The sequence below is a fragment of the Lepidochelys kempii genome, chromosome 5 (genome assembly GCF_965140265.1).
Source record: "Lepidochelys kempii isolate rLepKem1 chromosome 5, rLepKem1.hap2, whole genome shotgun sequence".
NCBI lineage: Eukaryota > Metazoa > Chordata > Testudines > Cheloniidae > Lepidochelys > Lepidochelys kempii.
This window is the reverse complement of record NC_133260.1, coordinates 5,478,022-5,494,917: the sequence shown is the minus strand read 5'-3', so window position 1 is coordinate 5,494,917 and position 16,896 is coordinate 5,478,022. Positions and strand designations below refer to the sequence as shown.

General features: G+C 46.6%; 2 protein-coding genes across 8 annotated transcripts in view; one reads left to right on the top strand and one right to left on the bottom strand.

Moving 5' to 3' along the window:
* The window catches only part of UBE2R2 (ubiquitin conjugating enzyme E2 R2), a 98,228-nt gene extending 93,265 nt beyond the window's left edge, over positions 1-4,963 (top strand). For both annotated transcript variants that reach the window (XM_073343400.1, XM_073343399.1), the window contains one exon: positions 1,119-4,963. In XM_073343400.1, coding sequence (XP_073199501.1) covers positions 1,119-1,338 — 220 coding nt within the window. In that variant the 3' untranslated portion in view covers positions 1,339-4,963. The remainder of the gene's footprint in view (positions 1-1,118) is intronic.
* A 4,865-nt stretch (positions 4,964-9,828) lies between these two features.
* Positions 9,829-16,896, bottom strand: part of UBAP2 (ubiquitin associated protein 2) — a 136,219-nt gene continuing 129,151 nt past the window's right edge. For 3 of the 6 annotated variants that reach the window (XM_073343389.1, XM_073343390.1, XM_073343391.1), the window contains 5 exons: positions 16,322-16,421; positions 16,116-16,223; positions 14,671-14,738; positions 13,038-13,229; positions 9,829-10,936 (listed from right to left, as the gene is read on the bottom strand). In XM_073343389.1, coding sequence (XP_073199490.1) covers positions 10,841-10,936; positions 13,038-13,229; positions 14,671-14,738; positions 16,116-16,223; positions 16,322-16,421 — 564 coding nt within the window. In that variant the 3' untranslated portion in view covers positions 9,829-10,840. Of the gene's footprint in view, positions 10,937-13,037; positions 13,230-14,670; positions 14,739-14,830; positions 15,526-16,115; positions 16,224-16,321; positions 16,422-16,896 lie in introns of those variants that run through there. The other 3 variants (XM_073343392.1, XM_073343394.1, XM_073343393.1) reach the window with 3 other exon arrangements.

Sequence of the window (16,896 nt, the reverse complement as noted above, 5' to 3'; positions counted from 1 at the left end):
TTCTGTCAAGTCACTAGTCACTAAAGAACCCTCGTAAAGGCAGTGCTTTCAAGAGCCTTTTTGAGTACTGGAGGAATCTCCCTTCCCCAGGTGATAGTGACTAGACATGCATGGAGCCATGCCTGTTTTTATTTAGGGCATAGTTTAGGAATATGTTGAGAGTTCTGGATTGGAACTGATGACTGCCGATCATTAAATCAGCCTCATAGTTGCATGAGTGTTGGGGCAAGATCCTCTGCCTGTGTACAGTCCTATAGCACCAACTCACACCAGTTGAGGAAACGGCCCCCCTGCTGTTAGGGTAAAACGTCATTATCTCATTCTTACACCATCAACCCTTTCCACAGTGAAACATGCGGGTGGCCAACTGTAACTGGGAGCGTGACGCGTCGTCTCTTAAAGGCAGTACCCTAGTTATCAGCTGGCTAATCTTTCGGTATTTCTGTAAGAGGGAACTGTTTACACACTCACACTTCCAAACAGTGTTGCTAGAAAGGACTGGATAGCTGTAGTTCAAGGTAGCAAACATTTAGCCAACTGGATTTTCAAAAGCACTTGGAAATGACTTGGCTCTATTTGCATTTACTTCAGTGGGAGCGCAGCAATGCTGCTCAGCGCTTCTGAAAATGCCACCCTAAGTACAGCTGGATAAAACTTTTAGTGGAACTTAAATGGAACCATTTGATGTCTTTTTTTATTTTTATTTTTTTAAGGACCCCATTTTGGAAAGAGGACGATTGATTGATTAATGCAATGAAACTTGGGCTACCTGTGACTAGCTTATGCAAGTCACTAATATTGGACCTTAAAATACACTATCTTGTGTTGCGGGAGTTTTGGAAGAGTTTACTGGGACTGATAACAATCTGTAACAACCCCACACTAGTGACTGGAGGAAGACAAGTTTGTGGTTTAGCTTCAGTTGCTATGCTTTTGACTCAACTGCTGGCTTCCTATGGAATGCATGTGCTGAAATGGCTTCATTGTCTCTGTGCCAGGGATGAGGTTTATGTTGGTTCTTGGAGATTGCTCTGCAGGTGTTTGGCAGGAAAAGCTACAGCCCTCTTTGGAATCCAAACCTGTGATCACATTGCTGCTTTCTCTTCTCTACCTTGCAGGAAACAGGTTTTGGCTACCAAGGCTGAGGCAGAAAAGGATGGTGTGAAGGTCCCCACTACACTGGCAGAGTACTGCATCAAAACTAAAGTGCCTTCCAATGACAACAGTTCAGATTTGCTTTATGACGACTTGTACGATGACGACATTGATGATGAAGACGAGGAGGAGGAAGATGCCGAGTGTTACGATGATGATGATTCTGGCAATGAAGAGTCGTGACCTGCTCCCTACATGCCCCTGTACTGCCCTGCCGATTCAGGCCAAAAGGGAGCAGTGGTAACCTAGCAACAGTCCAGCAAAAAATACACCAGGGGAAATCAACGACAAACTCTTGTCTCCTGATCTATGGATCTCTGTTTGCTCTTTTTTATGGACCTCTTATAGAGAGAGAGAGAGAGAGAGAGAGACCCTTGACAGAATGTCTGAATTCTTGCATTCTTAACCCTTTCATCACTGTATTATGATTTCTTTTTTTAAGAAAGAAACTCCCCCTCGCGTCTCTACGAAATGTTCACAGTGAAACAGGTTTGGTCTGTGTTTAAATACTTTAATTAAACACAGTCTTGCATCGAGATGTTTAATGTATTTAAAGCTGGAATGAACCCATTGGAAGTTGGGTCCTTGGGAGTTCACAAGTGCTGCATTTACTGGGAAGAAAAAACAAAAAAAAAACCACACAAAAAAGCAAATTGCCAAGGTTTAGCTGCTCCATTTACAATAATAGCGTGTACACATTTGTGTAGCTTTGTGGTGGTGGTTTTTTTCCTTTTTTCAAGGCTTGGGTTGGAGAGTGTAAGCTACTGTGCAGAGCTTGATGGAATGTGTTGCTGAAAGGTACAGTATTCCTTTTCAGCCTGTTCTAGTTAGGAAGTAGATAGCCCCTGGAGCCTTGCGCCCAGAGGGCAGAATCAGCTGCCTTTTTACCAAGTGTATGATATGAACCCTAAAATAAACACTTAACACTTCACATCTGTACAACTGAGCCCTGGGTGACTATTTATTTTTTCAGACTGGTTGGGGTTTAGAAATCACTATGCAGTTTGTTAGAATGCTGCTGAGATCTGCTGCTGGCTCCCATTGTTGGGAGGGAATCGTGAAAATACCAACTTAAATCCTCTCCTTCAGAATGCAGAGTTGGCCCCCTTAAAAGTGGTGGCAGGTTTAGTCTGCCAGTATTAGCCCCAGGAGCATGTGTTCAGTGTCTAGAATCTGCTGTTTTCAATAAGCTACTACACCTTTGGAGAGTCTAGTCTGTGCGTTAGTCGTAGCTGCCAGTTGCTCTTCTCTGCACCCTGAATACCTACTGTTGACTTTTAGCATCTTCCTTTGTTTGTTTAAATGGGTAAGACTAGTTGTGGATTGGCAAATGATAGCACCTCCCGAGACTTGCTCTTGTAGATTGTGAGCCTTGAGGCAGAATCCAAAATTCCCTTGCGCAACACAATGCGCTCACAAGAACTAGAAATACCAATCTGGCCTTCCCCAGGCTTACCAGTGGACAGACTTTCTGAATCGACCATCAAACCAAGCCTGTCCTCATTACTGGAGAGGGAAAGGGGATCCTGATGACAAAGCTTTGCTGTGGTCACATAGCTCTCAAATACTGATGCCAGCTTGTTCATGGCTGAAGAGCTGTGACAAAGAAGTGCATGAACCCAGATGGCTGGAGCTCTGCGAACCAGGATTCGAAGTAGTTGCTGCTAGGCTTTCACCATGTTAACTGGGTGGTGTGCAAAGTCCAGGCAGTTCAGCAACTCAGAAATCTCCTTCATGTGCTGGGGAGTTTTTGGCAGAAGATCAGACCTATCATCCTCAAATTTCCAGCAGAATTTGATTGCTTAACCTGGTTGCCATCACAAATCCATTGTAAAGCACTCTTGTGATTTGGCTGCAGTGTGGCACCCTGAGTTGGCCTTTGGGACTATTTTTTGTCCACTGGTTAGGACAGCATTTCACGTGTACTGAGCCTTTCATCACTTCAAGAACCTACTCCAGGGCAGTGACTCACAGCCTGTGTGGTGCTGTTCTGGCTTCAGTGGGAGTTTTGCCTATGTCGGGGGAGTAAGACCCTGAGAGGCTCCTTTAATGACATCTTGGTTGCCCCTTTGCTCTCAGGGTTTCCAGTGGCATATCACCACTTTTCACTAACCCTGCCTCCTCAGAGTTGATTGGCTTGGGAAGCCTTCTAACTTGTTAATAAAGTGAAAGCTGGGAGTGCTGGATCTGTGAGCACAAAGGCTGTGACTTTCTGGTATCAGAAGAGCAGATATGTCCCCTTGGGCTGGGAGCTGATTTTATTTAAAAAAAAAAAAAGACTGAAGTAAGGTGCCAGCTGTTTGGAATTGAAAGCAGTCCAGCCTCAAGTACAAGGAAATAGCAGGAAAATTTATGCCAGGGACTGGGAATGCAGGGTTCACTTCAAAAGGTGGGGGTTTTTTTGTTTTTTCTTTTAATGTTGGTTAAAGCCTTTTTTGCTGATAGAAACCAAAGGAAAACGTGGCTGTTCCTTTCTGAAGGCTCCACTGTGTGATCCTATCAAGACATTCCAGGACATGGTATGAGAGACCGTGGCACCAGCTTATTGGTGGGGAAACCCCCTCCCTGTGCCCCATGGCATGACCAGAAAAAGCACCCTGTTGTACCTTATTGATTTAAAGGCAGCCTCCTACCTAAACTTGCATCCCTTCACCCATGTCCTCACGCTGGATACGAGAACCTCAGCCTGCCTGCCTGCCTGCCTGCCTGCCTGTACGGCATTTCCTTAGGCGCTAATCAGTACCTCTCCTTCAGCATCCAGATTGAGTTCTGCGGAGTCACATCAGGCTTTGCCCACCCTCCTCTCCAGGAATGAGGGACCTTTTCCCTGCAGCACTTTTGGAGTGAGCAAATGGGGCTCCCGCATGAGGCATGTAGTGTAGTTACCACTAAGGCAAACCGTTGCAGCCAGAAACACATATTTCCAGATCGAGCACCTGCAGGGTACTAGCTTCTTAAAAACCAATAGGAATGTATACAGTGCAATTAGATCACAAGAACCAAGCGCATATCCCTTGAACTCCTTCATGGGAATAGTTCTTGGGGAAAATAACTGTTCCCTCTGAGGCAGCCTAGGGAAACTAACCTCACTTTTTTTGGTGTGGTGATGGTGGTGAAGGGGATGGGTGTGACTTAAGATAGGGAAGCAAACAACCCATTGTGCTGATGACTTGGTTTGAAATGAGGATACTGCATCTTTCAGGACCTTTTCCTTGTACTTTGACCGTCTTCACTGTATACTCTCCAGTGACTTGTATTCTCAAGCTTGGTGTTGTAAGATGCGTTACGATTCTTCTGTTACCCTTTATTTTATTTTTTTTTAAAAAACCTGTTCCAAGAGCTCCTACATTAGCCAGATTAACTTCTCTCCCCCTCAGTCCCCTGCAGTGTCATTGCTTGTTGACTCGCTGGTTTCCTTTTCAAGGTACAAACAACCGAAGTATGACTATTTAAGAGATTATGAGGAAAAATGTGTACCTGACCTGTGTATTCTTTTCTTAACCCCCCCCCCCCCCCCAATCCAAACCAATGTTGAAGTTTACATTTATAATTCAAGTGCAGTTTTCAACCATTCTGAAACCAGCAGGGTGCACTAGATTTTCTTAGTAGTTTTCTTAGCTGAAAATCCTGGATGTTCTCTCCCCACCCCCACTTTTTTTCCCCCTTCTTCTCCCCCCCCCCAATATAATTTACCAGAAAGGATTAACTGATGCATTTTGTGTTGTCTTCCCTTTCAGTAGTTTATTTTGTCTTTTCTGCACATCTGTCTACTAATAAAATGTGAAATAAAAATATCCCTGTATTGTTACTTCCCTGTCAACGAGACCACTTTGTTGCAAACGTTAAAAGTTCTGAATGTCAGCTCTTTGAAGGGGTGGTGAGGTTCTCTCTAGCCTTCAGAGTGGCAACACCCAGCGTTCGAAGGATTGTATAAAGAAAGATGTAGACCCTGCCCCCAAAATATTAGCCTTTAATGTTAATGTCGTGGTGGAGAAAATCCTACCTGCCCCAAGAATGGTCTTAGGAAAGACCAGCACAACATGGAGAAACTGTCGGTGGTGAACTACAGTTAGCATACTTGCCAAACTCATAGAAATGTAGGGCTAGAAGGGACCTCGAGGCCATCTGGTCCAGCCCCACACTGAGGCAGAACTAAGTGAAAAGGGTAAGTTTAAATGACAAAGAAGAGAGAGGACTTTAATAGAGGGTGTCCAGGTTTTTTCTTACACTGGAATTAATCCAGTGTCTCAATTGCCTAAAAGTATCTTGCTTGAGCATGTTCCCATTGAAGTAACAAGCGTTGCTGCTGATTTCATTAGGAGCAAAACATGACCACAGTGAAACCTGGCTTAAGTGGTCACGGCAGACCCTGATGGCTATTTGCATAGTGGAAATGGACTTAAAACAGCTACTGGAGTGACCTGTACCCTGTGAGCTCGTAAGCCAAGACCTGGTTGAAGAAGGCTGGCCTCATGGACAGGTGTGTCCTAAACTTCAATCTCCCTATTCCCCTTCCCCATAACTAGTATTTGCTGATGTTAGAATGAACAAATGCTACAGTAGGTCTAAAATTAGATCAGGGCCAGTTGACGTTTCCCTCTAGTGAATACCCGCTCACTATGACGTGTAACTACTGCTAGACAATAACGTACGGAACAGTGAATGGCCCTGAATGGTAGTAAACTTTGTTTCAGCAGTCAGTTCTCCCATCAATGATCGTGCTGCACCTTAGTGCGAGTGGAGCTGTGTGAAGATGGTCCTGGCATGACTGCTGGTAGGGGCTGGCTACTAGAGGTGTACTGCATTGCCCTGGACACATATCAAAGCTAAGGGAGTACTTAACTATTTCCTATACTGCTGTATAATGCAGGGGCCATCTGCCAAAGGCAGGTATGAATTTTGTATACTGGAAAAACCACAACAAAAAAAAGGGGTGAGAGACTATCCAGTCTTCACTAACTTGAAATTCCACTGTTCAACCACCACTTCTGTGTAATGCTGCTCTCCTTTCATTTTTGTTACTTGCGTGTTGCCTAGAGCACCTCTGTGGACCTACTGAGGCAAACATTCCCTGGGCAGGGGCAGTGCCTGGAAAAAACCACCATAGGACAGGGGAAATGACCCCACAACAAACCTAACTTCAGGGGCCTATGCAACTACAAGATACTTACCCTCTTAGTGTTTCAGCTTCATAAGCTTAAGTTTCACACCTTTACAAATTCTTCTGGACGCTAGGCTTATGGTGACAGAATAATTTAGGTTGATGTAATGGAAGAGAAGGCCTTGCCTGTACAGGCTGCATCCCTAGGCCTACCTGGAAATGTGAATCCTAAATCCACTCAAGTATATTTCAGTGGGGGTTATTCAGGGGCCTTCAGCCAGCTGAAAATACAGTAAAGTGCTTGAATGCAGATAAATAAGCTGCTCATTGTATTTTCATCAGGCTGAAGGCTCCTGAATCACCCCTGTTGAAATATACTTCCTACCAACCGTACCTCAGGCACTGCTCAGTGGTGAAGCTCCACCTCGCTTACTGCATGATGGGGGAAGCTGGCTGCCTGTGGACAGAGAGGGACAAGTCACTGGCAAGTAGCAAGCCCCTCCTACTGCTGGGTGGGCACCACAACTCTTAGTAGGATATTAGACAATAGAGAAATCACAGAGTTGAGCCTGCCCCCCCAGGAAGGGTGCTTGTTTATTTCTGCACAGGTTCAAGCTGCTGCAGGGCCTGTTACTCCTCCAGCTGGAACTGACAAGAGTAGCACAGAGGGACGAGGGCTGCAGGTGTGAAGAAGGTGCAGATCTCCAGCTCACAACACCCTGAGAAGGAGGCCGCGGTGCTTGCTGTCAATGCAGAACCCATAAAGGATTGCAGATGAGTGCTACTTCCCAGACAGGACTGCAGGGCCTTTGTTCTGTTTTCTAGGTGACCTGCCCAACCCCCCTTTCTCCAGAGCTCAGCCCCAAAGGGCAATGAAGCCTGTTCTGCAAGGAGATGTAGACTGGACACTAACAAGGCAGCTCAGTGGTACAGATGTTGCTGGTGCTTTCCAGTATTCAGGTAGAGAAGTAATGAAAGGCAGCAGGTTCCATCTCAACTCTGAGGGGATGTCTACACTGCAATTACACAGCCCTGTGAACCTGAGCCAGGTGGCATTGGCTAGCTGTGGGTTTTTACTTGCAGCGTAGACACTCAGCCCAGTCTAGGACCCAGCAAACATCTACCCTGCAATTAAATAGGCCCTTAAGTGTTCAATTGCAGTGTAGACAGACCATGAGAAACTACCTGTAGCAATTAGTAGCTGAGTTATACATGTGATGACTATCCACACTGCTGGCAAAGCTGGTTTCTGCCTACCCAGAGCCAGCTAATCAATGAAAGAGGCAGTCTTAATGCCAGGTAGCTCTAAAATCTGAGCTGGTACAAACCAAGGAAGTAGATTAAAAGCATGTCACACTTTTGAAAAGGGAAGGCTTGACCCTTCCTGGTAGAAGCTGGTCAATACATAGCCCCACTTCAGAAATCTATTAAACCATGCTGAGTCACAGACTGGTCCTCTTTCCAGCCCCTGCCTTTAATTTGGTCAGTAAATACTGTCAGTGACACCCCTCCTCACTCATTGTGCTGAGGTTGCCAACTCTTAAATGATTCTGTGGTTGTACCAGTAATAGACCAGGTTTGCTCTCCCAGGGCTCTCTCCAAGTAAGTTTACCAAAGTGTGAAAGTTTCCCCACCCCCTAGAGGGCCTACAGCTCAAAACCGTCCAATACATTGTAAATGGTGCTTAGAGAACATGCTGGCCTGCTGGAGGGTGAATTTCCAACTGGGAGCAGAGTAGTGGTGTCAAGGTTACCTGTATGCACCTCCCATAGAGCCCTAAGACCCTTGCTTAACTTTGACTGGCCACATACCTCATGAGGGAAAAAAACATACTTCAAAATCTTCTCCAAGACCTCAAAGTTCAAAGAGAATATTGCATGGCTAGCTTTAACTTTCCTCCCCCCACAAAAAAAAAAAAGGGATGTGGCTAGTGTTTACCATTCTCTGGGTACTCTATTAAAAGTCCAGAAAGTCTTTCCTACCACCAAGACTGATTTCTGCTTCTTGCTAGAAACAGATGCAGAAAAGCCAAAGTAAAAGCAGTTTTCAGGCTTGAGTAGCCTTTGAAAAGTTTGGACCCCAAAATTGTTTAAAATATTCCCATTTTCCCTAAAGAAGATTCACAGATATTAAGGTCACCCACCCACTCCTGTGATAAACCTTCACCTATGTCTGAGCTATTAAGTCCTCAAATCTTGGTTTAAAGACTTCAAGGAGCAGAGAATCCTCCAGCAAGTGACCCGTGCCCCATGCTACAGAGGAAGGTGAAAAACTTCCAGGGCCTCTTCCAATCTGCCCTGGAGGAAAATTCCTTCCCAACCCCAAATATGGCAATCAGCCACAGATTCATTACCTCTTCCTCAGCCTGAGGCACCTGGCAAGAAAACTGACCCATTTCCTTCCCACAGGGAAGCTTTAAAGGTGTCCTGCAAAGGAACTTGGGGTGTGGGTGGTTCTGTGCTGCCCTGAATTCCCTCTAGCAGTACATAAATCAGAGATGATCCAATTGAAGCCAGCATGAAAACCCCAAGTGTCATTCCTCAGTTACACATGGGGCCCTAGGGACTTCCTAAACCAGCTGTAAGCAAAACACCCCCAATGGAGTTCATCAGTGGCTTTTAGCACACAGGCAAAGGCCCACTTCGAACCACCTCTGGGGATTTGCAGCTAAACCTTGACAGGGCGTTTGTGCTCTCAAACATTTGGGCTGCCAGCCATTTTCTAAGATAACCTGCTGGCATTTTAAGTCTTATGAATTCATTGCTTACTCTGGCCCTATTCAATCTAAGGCAAGCCTCTACCTGTACCATAGCTCAGAACTACAGCCAGCAGAGGCTGCTGAAGGCAACATTAGGGCAGGCATCAGACTGTAGGTCAGAGGAGTCTGTTCTTCCACACCCTAGGATAGGAGAAAGATGCCAGTACTGATCCCCACTGTGAAAGGAGCCAGTCACATTTCTGGTGACTTCACCTTTCCCTTGAACTTCAGCCACAACGTCCTTTTCTTTCTTTAAAAGAGCACTGGAGGGCAGCTCTTCTCCACCCTTCCTTACCGCTGTCTCTAGCGCATTCAAACTGGCTCGAGCTGCCAGACTATCACTACACGTGCTGTTGCATGGGGCCACTTTCGCATTTGTCCCTGGACACCAGCTGCTTTTTTTTTTTTTTTTTTAATAAAAGCCCAACAGCTGTATCCATGAAGCCACATTTCTGGGGCAGTAGGCTGCGGAGGAGAGGACCAGCCTGGAGGTCATACAATGAAGACGCTATTTCCACTGCACGGGGCTGTAGCGTAAGAGGCTCCAGCTAGCTAAATAGCTCCAGGATGAGGTGCACAGATCACACCATGCACCCCTCAGAACTCCCTTTACATCCACTTGGCTTAACTAGCGGAGATCCAGCTTGCTACCCAATTCTAAACAGCCAGTACTGCCTTTGAAGGCACAGACACCCCTTCTCCCCAAAACCCCTTGCCCACGCTGATGGTCTCATCCCACTGTCTGCAGGAGAGGGAATGGGAAGGGGTTTAGAAAGCTCCTCGAGTCTTTGTTAATGGAGACAGCAAACACCAGTTATACGCTCAGATCTTTATTATTAGGTGGAGTAAGGGCTAAAAAGAAATGAAACTTCTAAAACATTCACCGTACTGGTGCAGGACAGGAAGGACCAAGAGCTTCCTCCTTCAGTCTTTTTAAAAAAAAAAAAAAAAAAAAGAAGAAGTGGGGAGGGGTAATGAAGTTTCCATCCATTAGCTCTGGGTATCCTGGGCAGGGTGGCTTGGGGCAAGAAGAGGTACAAGACGCAGCTTATACTTTTATTTAAGAAACCGCTACATAGTTTTGCCTCTAATGATGCAAAGGAGGTTCCAGGACACGCTGACTGAGCCATCCAAAGTCTCTTGCTAGAGAAACAAAAAAAAAACCTGTCAATTTTTTTTTTATTTATTTAAAAATTGTGAAATAAAAAGATGCTGCAGCTCGTGGCCATGGTAACAAAACTGCCCACGAGAGTTCGTCTTCCCCACCAGAGGCGATGGGGGGAGGCAGGGGACAAAAGAAGGGAGAGGGCCCGCAAACAGTAACAGCTACATCTGAAAGAAAAAAATCAAACCAACAGGAGACAGAACCCTGGATTTGTCTTTTGGGCCAGGCCTTCCCATCTGCCTGAACTAGGAACTACGTTAAATAAATGGGCTCCTTCTTCACCAAAACGGCACAGTTTTTCTCTTGACAGATTATAAAGCCCACAGAGCTTTAAAAAAAAAAAAAAAAAAAAAGGAAGATGCCTTGATGCAGAATGGAAGTGAATAATTAATTCTCCCTACAAAGAAAATAAAACAGGCTGCAAAGATGCAGAAACCACATGTAGGCTCTATTACATTTACAAATACATACATAAATATATTACATACAACAGCAACTCAAAGAGGGAGCGGGCGAGAGCCACAGAAGGATGGCTGGCTGCAGCTCTCCCCACACAGACGTTTGGCTGAGCAGTTACTTTTTCTCCTAATAGTTCCAGGAATGGGCATCGGCTTTTTCTTCTTTCAGTCTTCCCCTGCCTTCCCCCTTCCTTGTTTCGGTTTTAGTTTGTCCAGTATGGAGAAGTGCCATAGGCGGTTTTGGTAGCCTGAGACTTTTGTTGCATGGTGCTTGGCTGATTGCGCTGGCCAGATCCACCCTGGAAAGAAATGAAAAGGGAGCACATGTTCAGATCAGAAGCCACCGCGGCTGGATCCCTAATCCTGAAGCCTCAGGAAGCACACTGCATTTATTACCTTGGAGCAGTAAAAGACCTGCCTGCCCCATCCATCCTCTCAGCAGCCCTGGGGACGGCCTTTGAAAGCAGCAAAATCTCTGTTAAAGCAGGGAAATGGTGTCCCTTGGCCCCACTTTGGGGGAAGAGTTGGGAATTCCAGCATCACGCTGCCCCAGGCCTCAACACAATCCACAAACAGCCAAAGTGAATCCCACCAGGAACACATGGCAGAAGTGCTGAGTAAGCTCATTTCCACAAGGCTTGCCCCATCTGGGACAAGTCAGCCAACCACCTCACTGCCTCTTTTCAGCCAGAAAATTTTCTTGTGTGCTGCAGCAAGGAGATGGCTTAAGTGATTAGCTGGGAGTGATAGTGTGCTGCAGGGAAGAGATTCCTTGAAACTGCACAGTGAGGGCACGGCCAGTACCCAGCTTTCTACAGGTCAATGGAATCAAAGCATCTGGATGCTCTGAGAAGCGTTTTGCCACAACCTTTACAACAACCTGAACCCCAAAGGGAAGTCGACTCTGGATGACCGCCATTCTGGCTGTGTCACGTGATGTAACTGGACGTCAGGCCATCTCATATCTGCTTGGAAAACACCAATCTCCACTAGCACTGGCCTTTAGGAGTCAGGAGGGACATGGGCCCAGAGCACAGGCTGTGATGTCAGAGTTCTCTCAGCACTTCAACATACATTATGGGCAGACACTCAAGCAGAGATGCTGCAGCATTTGTCCCCTGCTGCCAAGATACCGTCCTGCCTTCCAGAACACAGACAACTCAGCCCCAATCTAGGTGACTTTCACCACAGAGCAACTAGCGGTTTCCTCAAAAGAGGAGGAACTCAACTCAACCGAGAAGAATTAAGATTAACCAAACTGTCCACGACCTGAAACAAGTCAGCTGACAGCCTGGGTGAAGCAGAGACCCCTCTCCCACTCTGCTTCCTGACCACTCACAATAAAAGATCTTTTTAAAAATCTTTGATGCAGTCAGCTTGAGACTTTCCCAACCAGCACCCGAGCGATCTCCTCTCTTGCTGATCGTCTGTTAACCAAGATAACCTAGGAGGACAAATCTGAGGCATAGGACACTTGGGGTCACTGTGGTGATGGTAGGGGGTGAAAGACTTATTAAAGCCAACCTAATCATTGATAAGAGTAATCTGTCAAAGGAACAAGACCGCCTTCCCTCAATGCCCTCTGGGAACACTCCAGTTCCGTGAGTCTCTTAGGGCAGAGGACCAAAACACATTCCCCACCCCTCCAAACTCAAACAGCAGGAGACAATGATTGGCCCATGATCCAGGAAAATCATCCAAGTGGCTAACTCCAATGCCAGCCAACTCTAGATCAAGAATGTGACCAGCTACATGACCTGAACTAAGTCCATGATTTCTCTGGATAATAAGCCACACTGCAGAAAACTAATTAGAAGAGGCATGTAAAAACAAGGAGAGTGAAGGAAAATGATCAGAAGTTGGGTGGGCAAAGGAGGTCCCCCCAGGGAGGGCTGGGACACCAGAGCACACAGGCGTAAGATGTCAGACACATCCAGGGACAGGGAAACAATTTGTTATGTTCAGACTCAAAGCAGAACTTTGCATATTTTTCAAGAGACATTAACAGAGATGAAGGGAAGTGAACTGGCCAGAGAAACTGAATGCAGAACCACCAGAGATACTAGGGGAGCTGGCGAGGGGGGCTTATTTTGTTGCTAGCTGTATTTCTTTTATTGTCACAGAACAATTATGATGGTTGTCAACATCTCCATGACCTACCCAGGAAAGGAGAGTGGCAGTCTCTGCTGGCTCCTAGAGCTGCGTGTCTCTGCACTCTTGGGAACACGGCATCTTAGTCTGTATTACCTAACGAGGTACTCTGCCAATGGGCAGAGCCAAAAGGAACAGGACAGAGTACCTGTGATGGGTGGGATCAGTTTGGACACGCTCTCTGGCTGATGGTCATCGAGTTACTTTGAGCAGCAGCCTCAGAAAGGCACCAGGGATTGACAGACTCACCTGCCCATCTTGCTGAAGGTGGTGATGCAGCATCTGGGAATGAGGCTGCTGATGTGCAGGCAGGATATGCAGGAAAGGGGCTGGAGCATAACCTGGGGCAGCACCAGGGTTCAGTGGCCCAGTGGATCCAAGAGCAGATGGCAGGCTGAAAGGAGGTGGTGTGCCAGCATGGAATCCCTGCTTGTCAAACGTCTGCATGGAGGCAACAGGGAAGCAGTTAGACACTTTCCTCAGCGTCCTTTGGGTGACCGAACAAGGACAAGAGTTGCCTGAACAAAGAGAACTTTGACTCTACCAATCCAGTAAACAAACCCAGATCTAATACACATCGGCACTTTAGCTAGATATTTACAATCAAGTGTTATCTTTCCTCTTAAAGGCATGCTACTGTGCTGCCTGGAGTGAATCGGCTGACTTGGCTATCAACTGCCCATTGTGATTTCACTTTCTCTGACCTGTCTACTTGTTTGTCCTTAGACTCCAAGCTCCTCAGAGCAGAAGCCATTCTTAAGTGTTTAGAAAGTCCCTAATACATTGTGGGTAATACCACAAACAAGCAGTAATTGTCCGTGACTCAAGAGTAAATGATCCATTGACAGACACTAAATTATGCCTATTAACAGCAGAAGATGGCCTCTTGGCTTCCCCACAGGCAGGAAATTCATGCACATTCTATACAATGCAGCGGACCAGCAAAAAAACCAACTAGTTCTTAGCAATCAATTTGCTCATAACGAAGTCAGGAAATATTTAAGCCAGTCAGGGCTGCTCAGTAAAAATGGCAGAAGAGATCACAGCAGGAGTTTTGCTTCAAGTCCCCAAACCCTCGCATCTGGTGCTGAGCAGCAGATTTGAGGCCCACGTGCATTTGTTCAAAGTATGTACAGCCCCGCTCATCAGAAATGCAGGAGCAGATCCCAGGTAGGCAGAAATACCTACATGGATCCCCACCCCAATGCCCTTACAAAAGGGCGTAGGGATTCTATGCTCCAGAGAGTGGAATAGGGAATTAGTACTTAACCCCATTTATTCCACAGCTTTTCAAGGGGAGACTAGCTGCACCACAAACAGCCACAAGACAACGGCACTGGGCGGAAGATGGAGTGATCTGGGATCAATGCACACACAGCTCAAAAGGAACAGAGAAAGTCCACGGCCATCATTACAGATCTGTGTTTGTCCACACAGTCCAGCCTCTCTCGAGACGATGCTATGGCCCTGTGTTTAGGACAATTCAGCCCTAAAACATTTGTGATATCGCATTTTAACAGCATCTCGGGACTCAACCGAAGTTAGGCAACAATGCAGGAATCTTTGCTTCCACATTAACAGCCTTTGTCATGAGTCAGCATGGCAAGAGCAGGCCAAGGATGGAAAAGAGCAGTGGTGTCAAATGAGACACTGGGAAGTCCTCTTTAAAATCAAGCCGAGTGAGTGAGTGCTGGAGAAAGGCCAGAGTCTGGGATTACCCCTTGGAACAGGGCTGAGAAATCACCAGCGGCCAAGAGGCTCCCTGGGAGGACGAGTCCTGCTGAAATGACACTGGCCAGTGAACTGACAATTTTACCCTTGGGCACAGGAGGGAGGAGGGCATGTTCATGCTTCTCAGAAAGAATGAGCCATAGCTCCTCACCTGAGTCTTGTTATAGACTGAGCCACTGATATCAGGCACACCTGTGTTACTTGAGGTCACAGAAACACCTGGAAAACAAAAAGCCGCTGACAACGAAAGAGCCAAAGGCAACCCAACCTGACTCTTTCTTTCCCTTGCTCCTGGGAGCCCCATAATGCCCCTTGGCTGTTGCCTACATCCTCTGTGTCACCACCCCAACACACTATATCAAATGAGGCTACTCCTGGCTGGGGTGTGCAGTTTCCTCCCATGCCATCCCAGCCCCTCTACAATTCCCCACATTAGGAGTCAAAAGAAAGTGCAAAGGCCTATTTCCTGAGCTCCCCTCATAAATCAGGCGTGAGACCACTGGTGTACGCTGCCCGTGCCCACTATCCACAAGCTACATCACCATTTCTAAGGCACCGAGCTGGGTAGTACCTAGGGGCACTGAACGTTCATTTAGATCAAGAGAAGTCAACGTTCCCCTCAAATTAGGGTGCACGCTAAAAGACACTGTGTGGTTCCCCGGTCCACAGTTGCTGAACCAGCTAGTGTGGCAGGATCAGAACCAAGTTGGGGATCACCAGCTGGGAGGCTGGCCGTTCATTCCCAGTGTGAACTAGAATCAGGGCTCACAACTTGAGCTGTTTCACTTACGCAAGAAACAAAGATCAAGGTCTCTGGCCGATGAATGAAAGGATTGGGCTGGCGGGGTTTCCACTGCTCTCAGACATGTGAATAACAAGGCTGAGGATATAGGTACTGAGCAGCTGGTCTGAGGAAGATTTTTCTGGCCAGTATTTACTTAAGTCAAGGTTGGATTAGTTGTTGCCAGGTGGTCAGTGTACATTTCTCAAGTGGTCCCACTAGCATCTGCAGAATTTAAGGTTTCATATAAAACAAATCAATGTTCTAGCCCTTGTGGTATGCAAAGAAAGCATTCCAGGTATGAATGGATGCTATCAGTGATGGAGTCTCCGGAGAGCCTGAAACACTAACTCAGAGAGCTGATACTTGCCCCCTTCACCTCAAAGGGTGTTGATTCTGGAGCCTAATCATGAATGTAAATAACATTCATGATCTAAGTGGTAACCATTTCAGCAAAGAGACAGCTGCTCTGGGATCAGGGACCTAGCGTTGGTGGAGTGCCACTATGCCTCCACCACATGCGAACTTTAGCTTCCAGCTGGCAGAGGTAACGCTTTGCTGTTTCTCCTCTGGGTAACTGAACAAAGCTGGACTTCAGCCACTCACCTCCTTACACAAATTCAGCTGTTGGCTTAGAAGGAACGTTTGGAACATTAAAAGCATTTTGAACATGAGAGATGGAGAAACAGCTTGGGACTCACCCCATTTGAGAGCTGGTCGTCATGCTGACCTGACACTGGGAATACTGGAAGTTTGCCCTGCAAGATCCCTGATCTGAAGTGCTTATGTGCACCTCAGATCCCTTTATTTGTTACCTTTCCCAGGTCCAGTGCCAGCAGATTTGTTTTGTGCTTGAGATGATCCACTGTAGCCTCCTTTGCTGTAGTCTCCAGCCGCTGTTCCCTGCGTTAAGTCATCATAGCCTGCCAACGTGGACAAGACATAGTGCTACCATGAGCAAGCAGCTCTGAGGACATTAAATTAAATGGCACAGATGCACTGTCCATTGGAGTAACCTTACCTGCTCCATAACCATGTTGTCCATAACCACTTGCCTGCTGAAACGGGGTGGAAGCAGTGTTCAAATTGACGCCATGCTGCTTGGCTGATGCTGGAGGTACCTGGAGGCAAAAGGCATTCTCAGTTAGAAAACAGCATAAAAGCCAGTTTCCACTGCCATCTAGTGGGGAAGGTCATCCCATGTCTCTGCTGGCAGCCCTGCACTGCATCTCCCAGCTGTGAAATAGAAGACTTTAAAGTGCCAGGAAATTCCCAGTTCCTTTCGCAGTACCTCAGAGCAGTGAGATCTAGTGCAGGACTGGGAGCCAGGACCCATGAGTTCTACTCCAACTTCCCACCCTGACTGCAGTATAGCCTTGTGAGAGAGAGACAGCTTCTCTGCCTCAGTTTACCCCTCTTGTAAAATGAGGACAGTAACTTCCAAGCTTGGATACATGATAACTTTGCTCTGTAATTGTTAGGTAATCTCCACCCCAAGAAACATGCATGTTTTATACATTTATAAAACCACAGTGAACAATGAATTCCCTCAAGAGTCTGGAGATCACAAACCGGAGTCACCCAAACACACTGGTG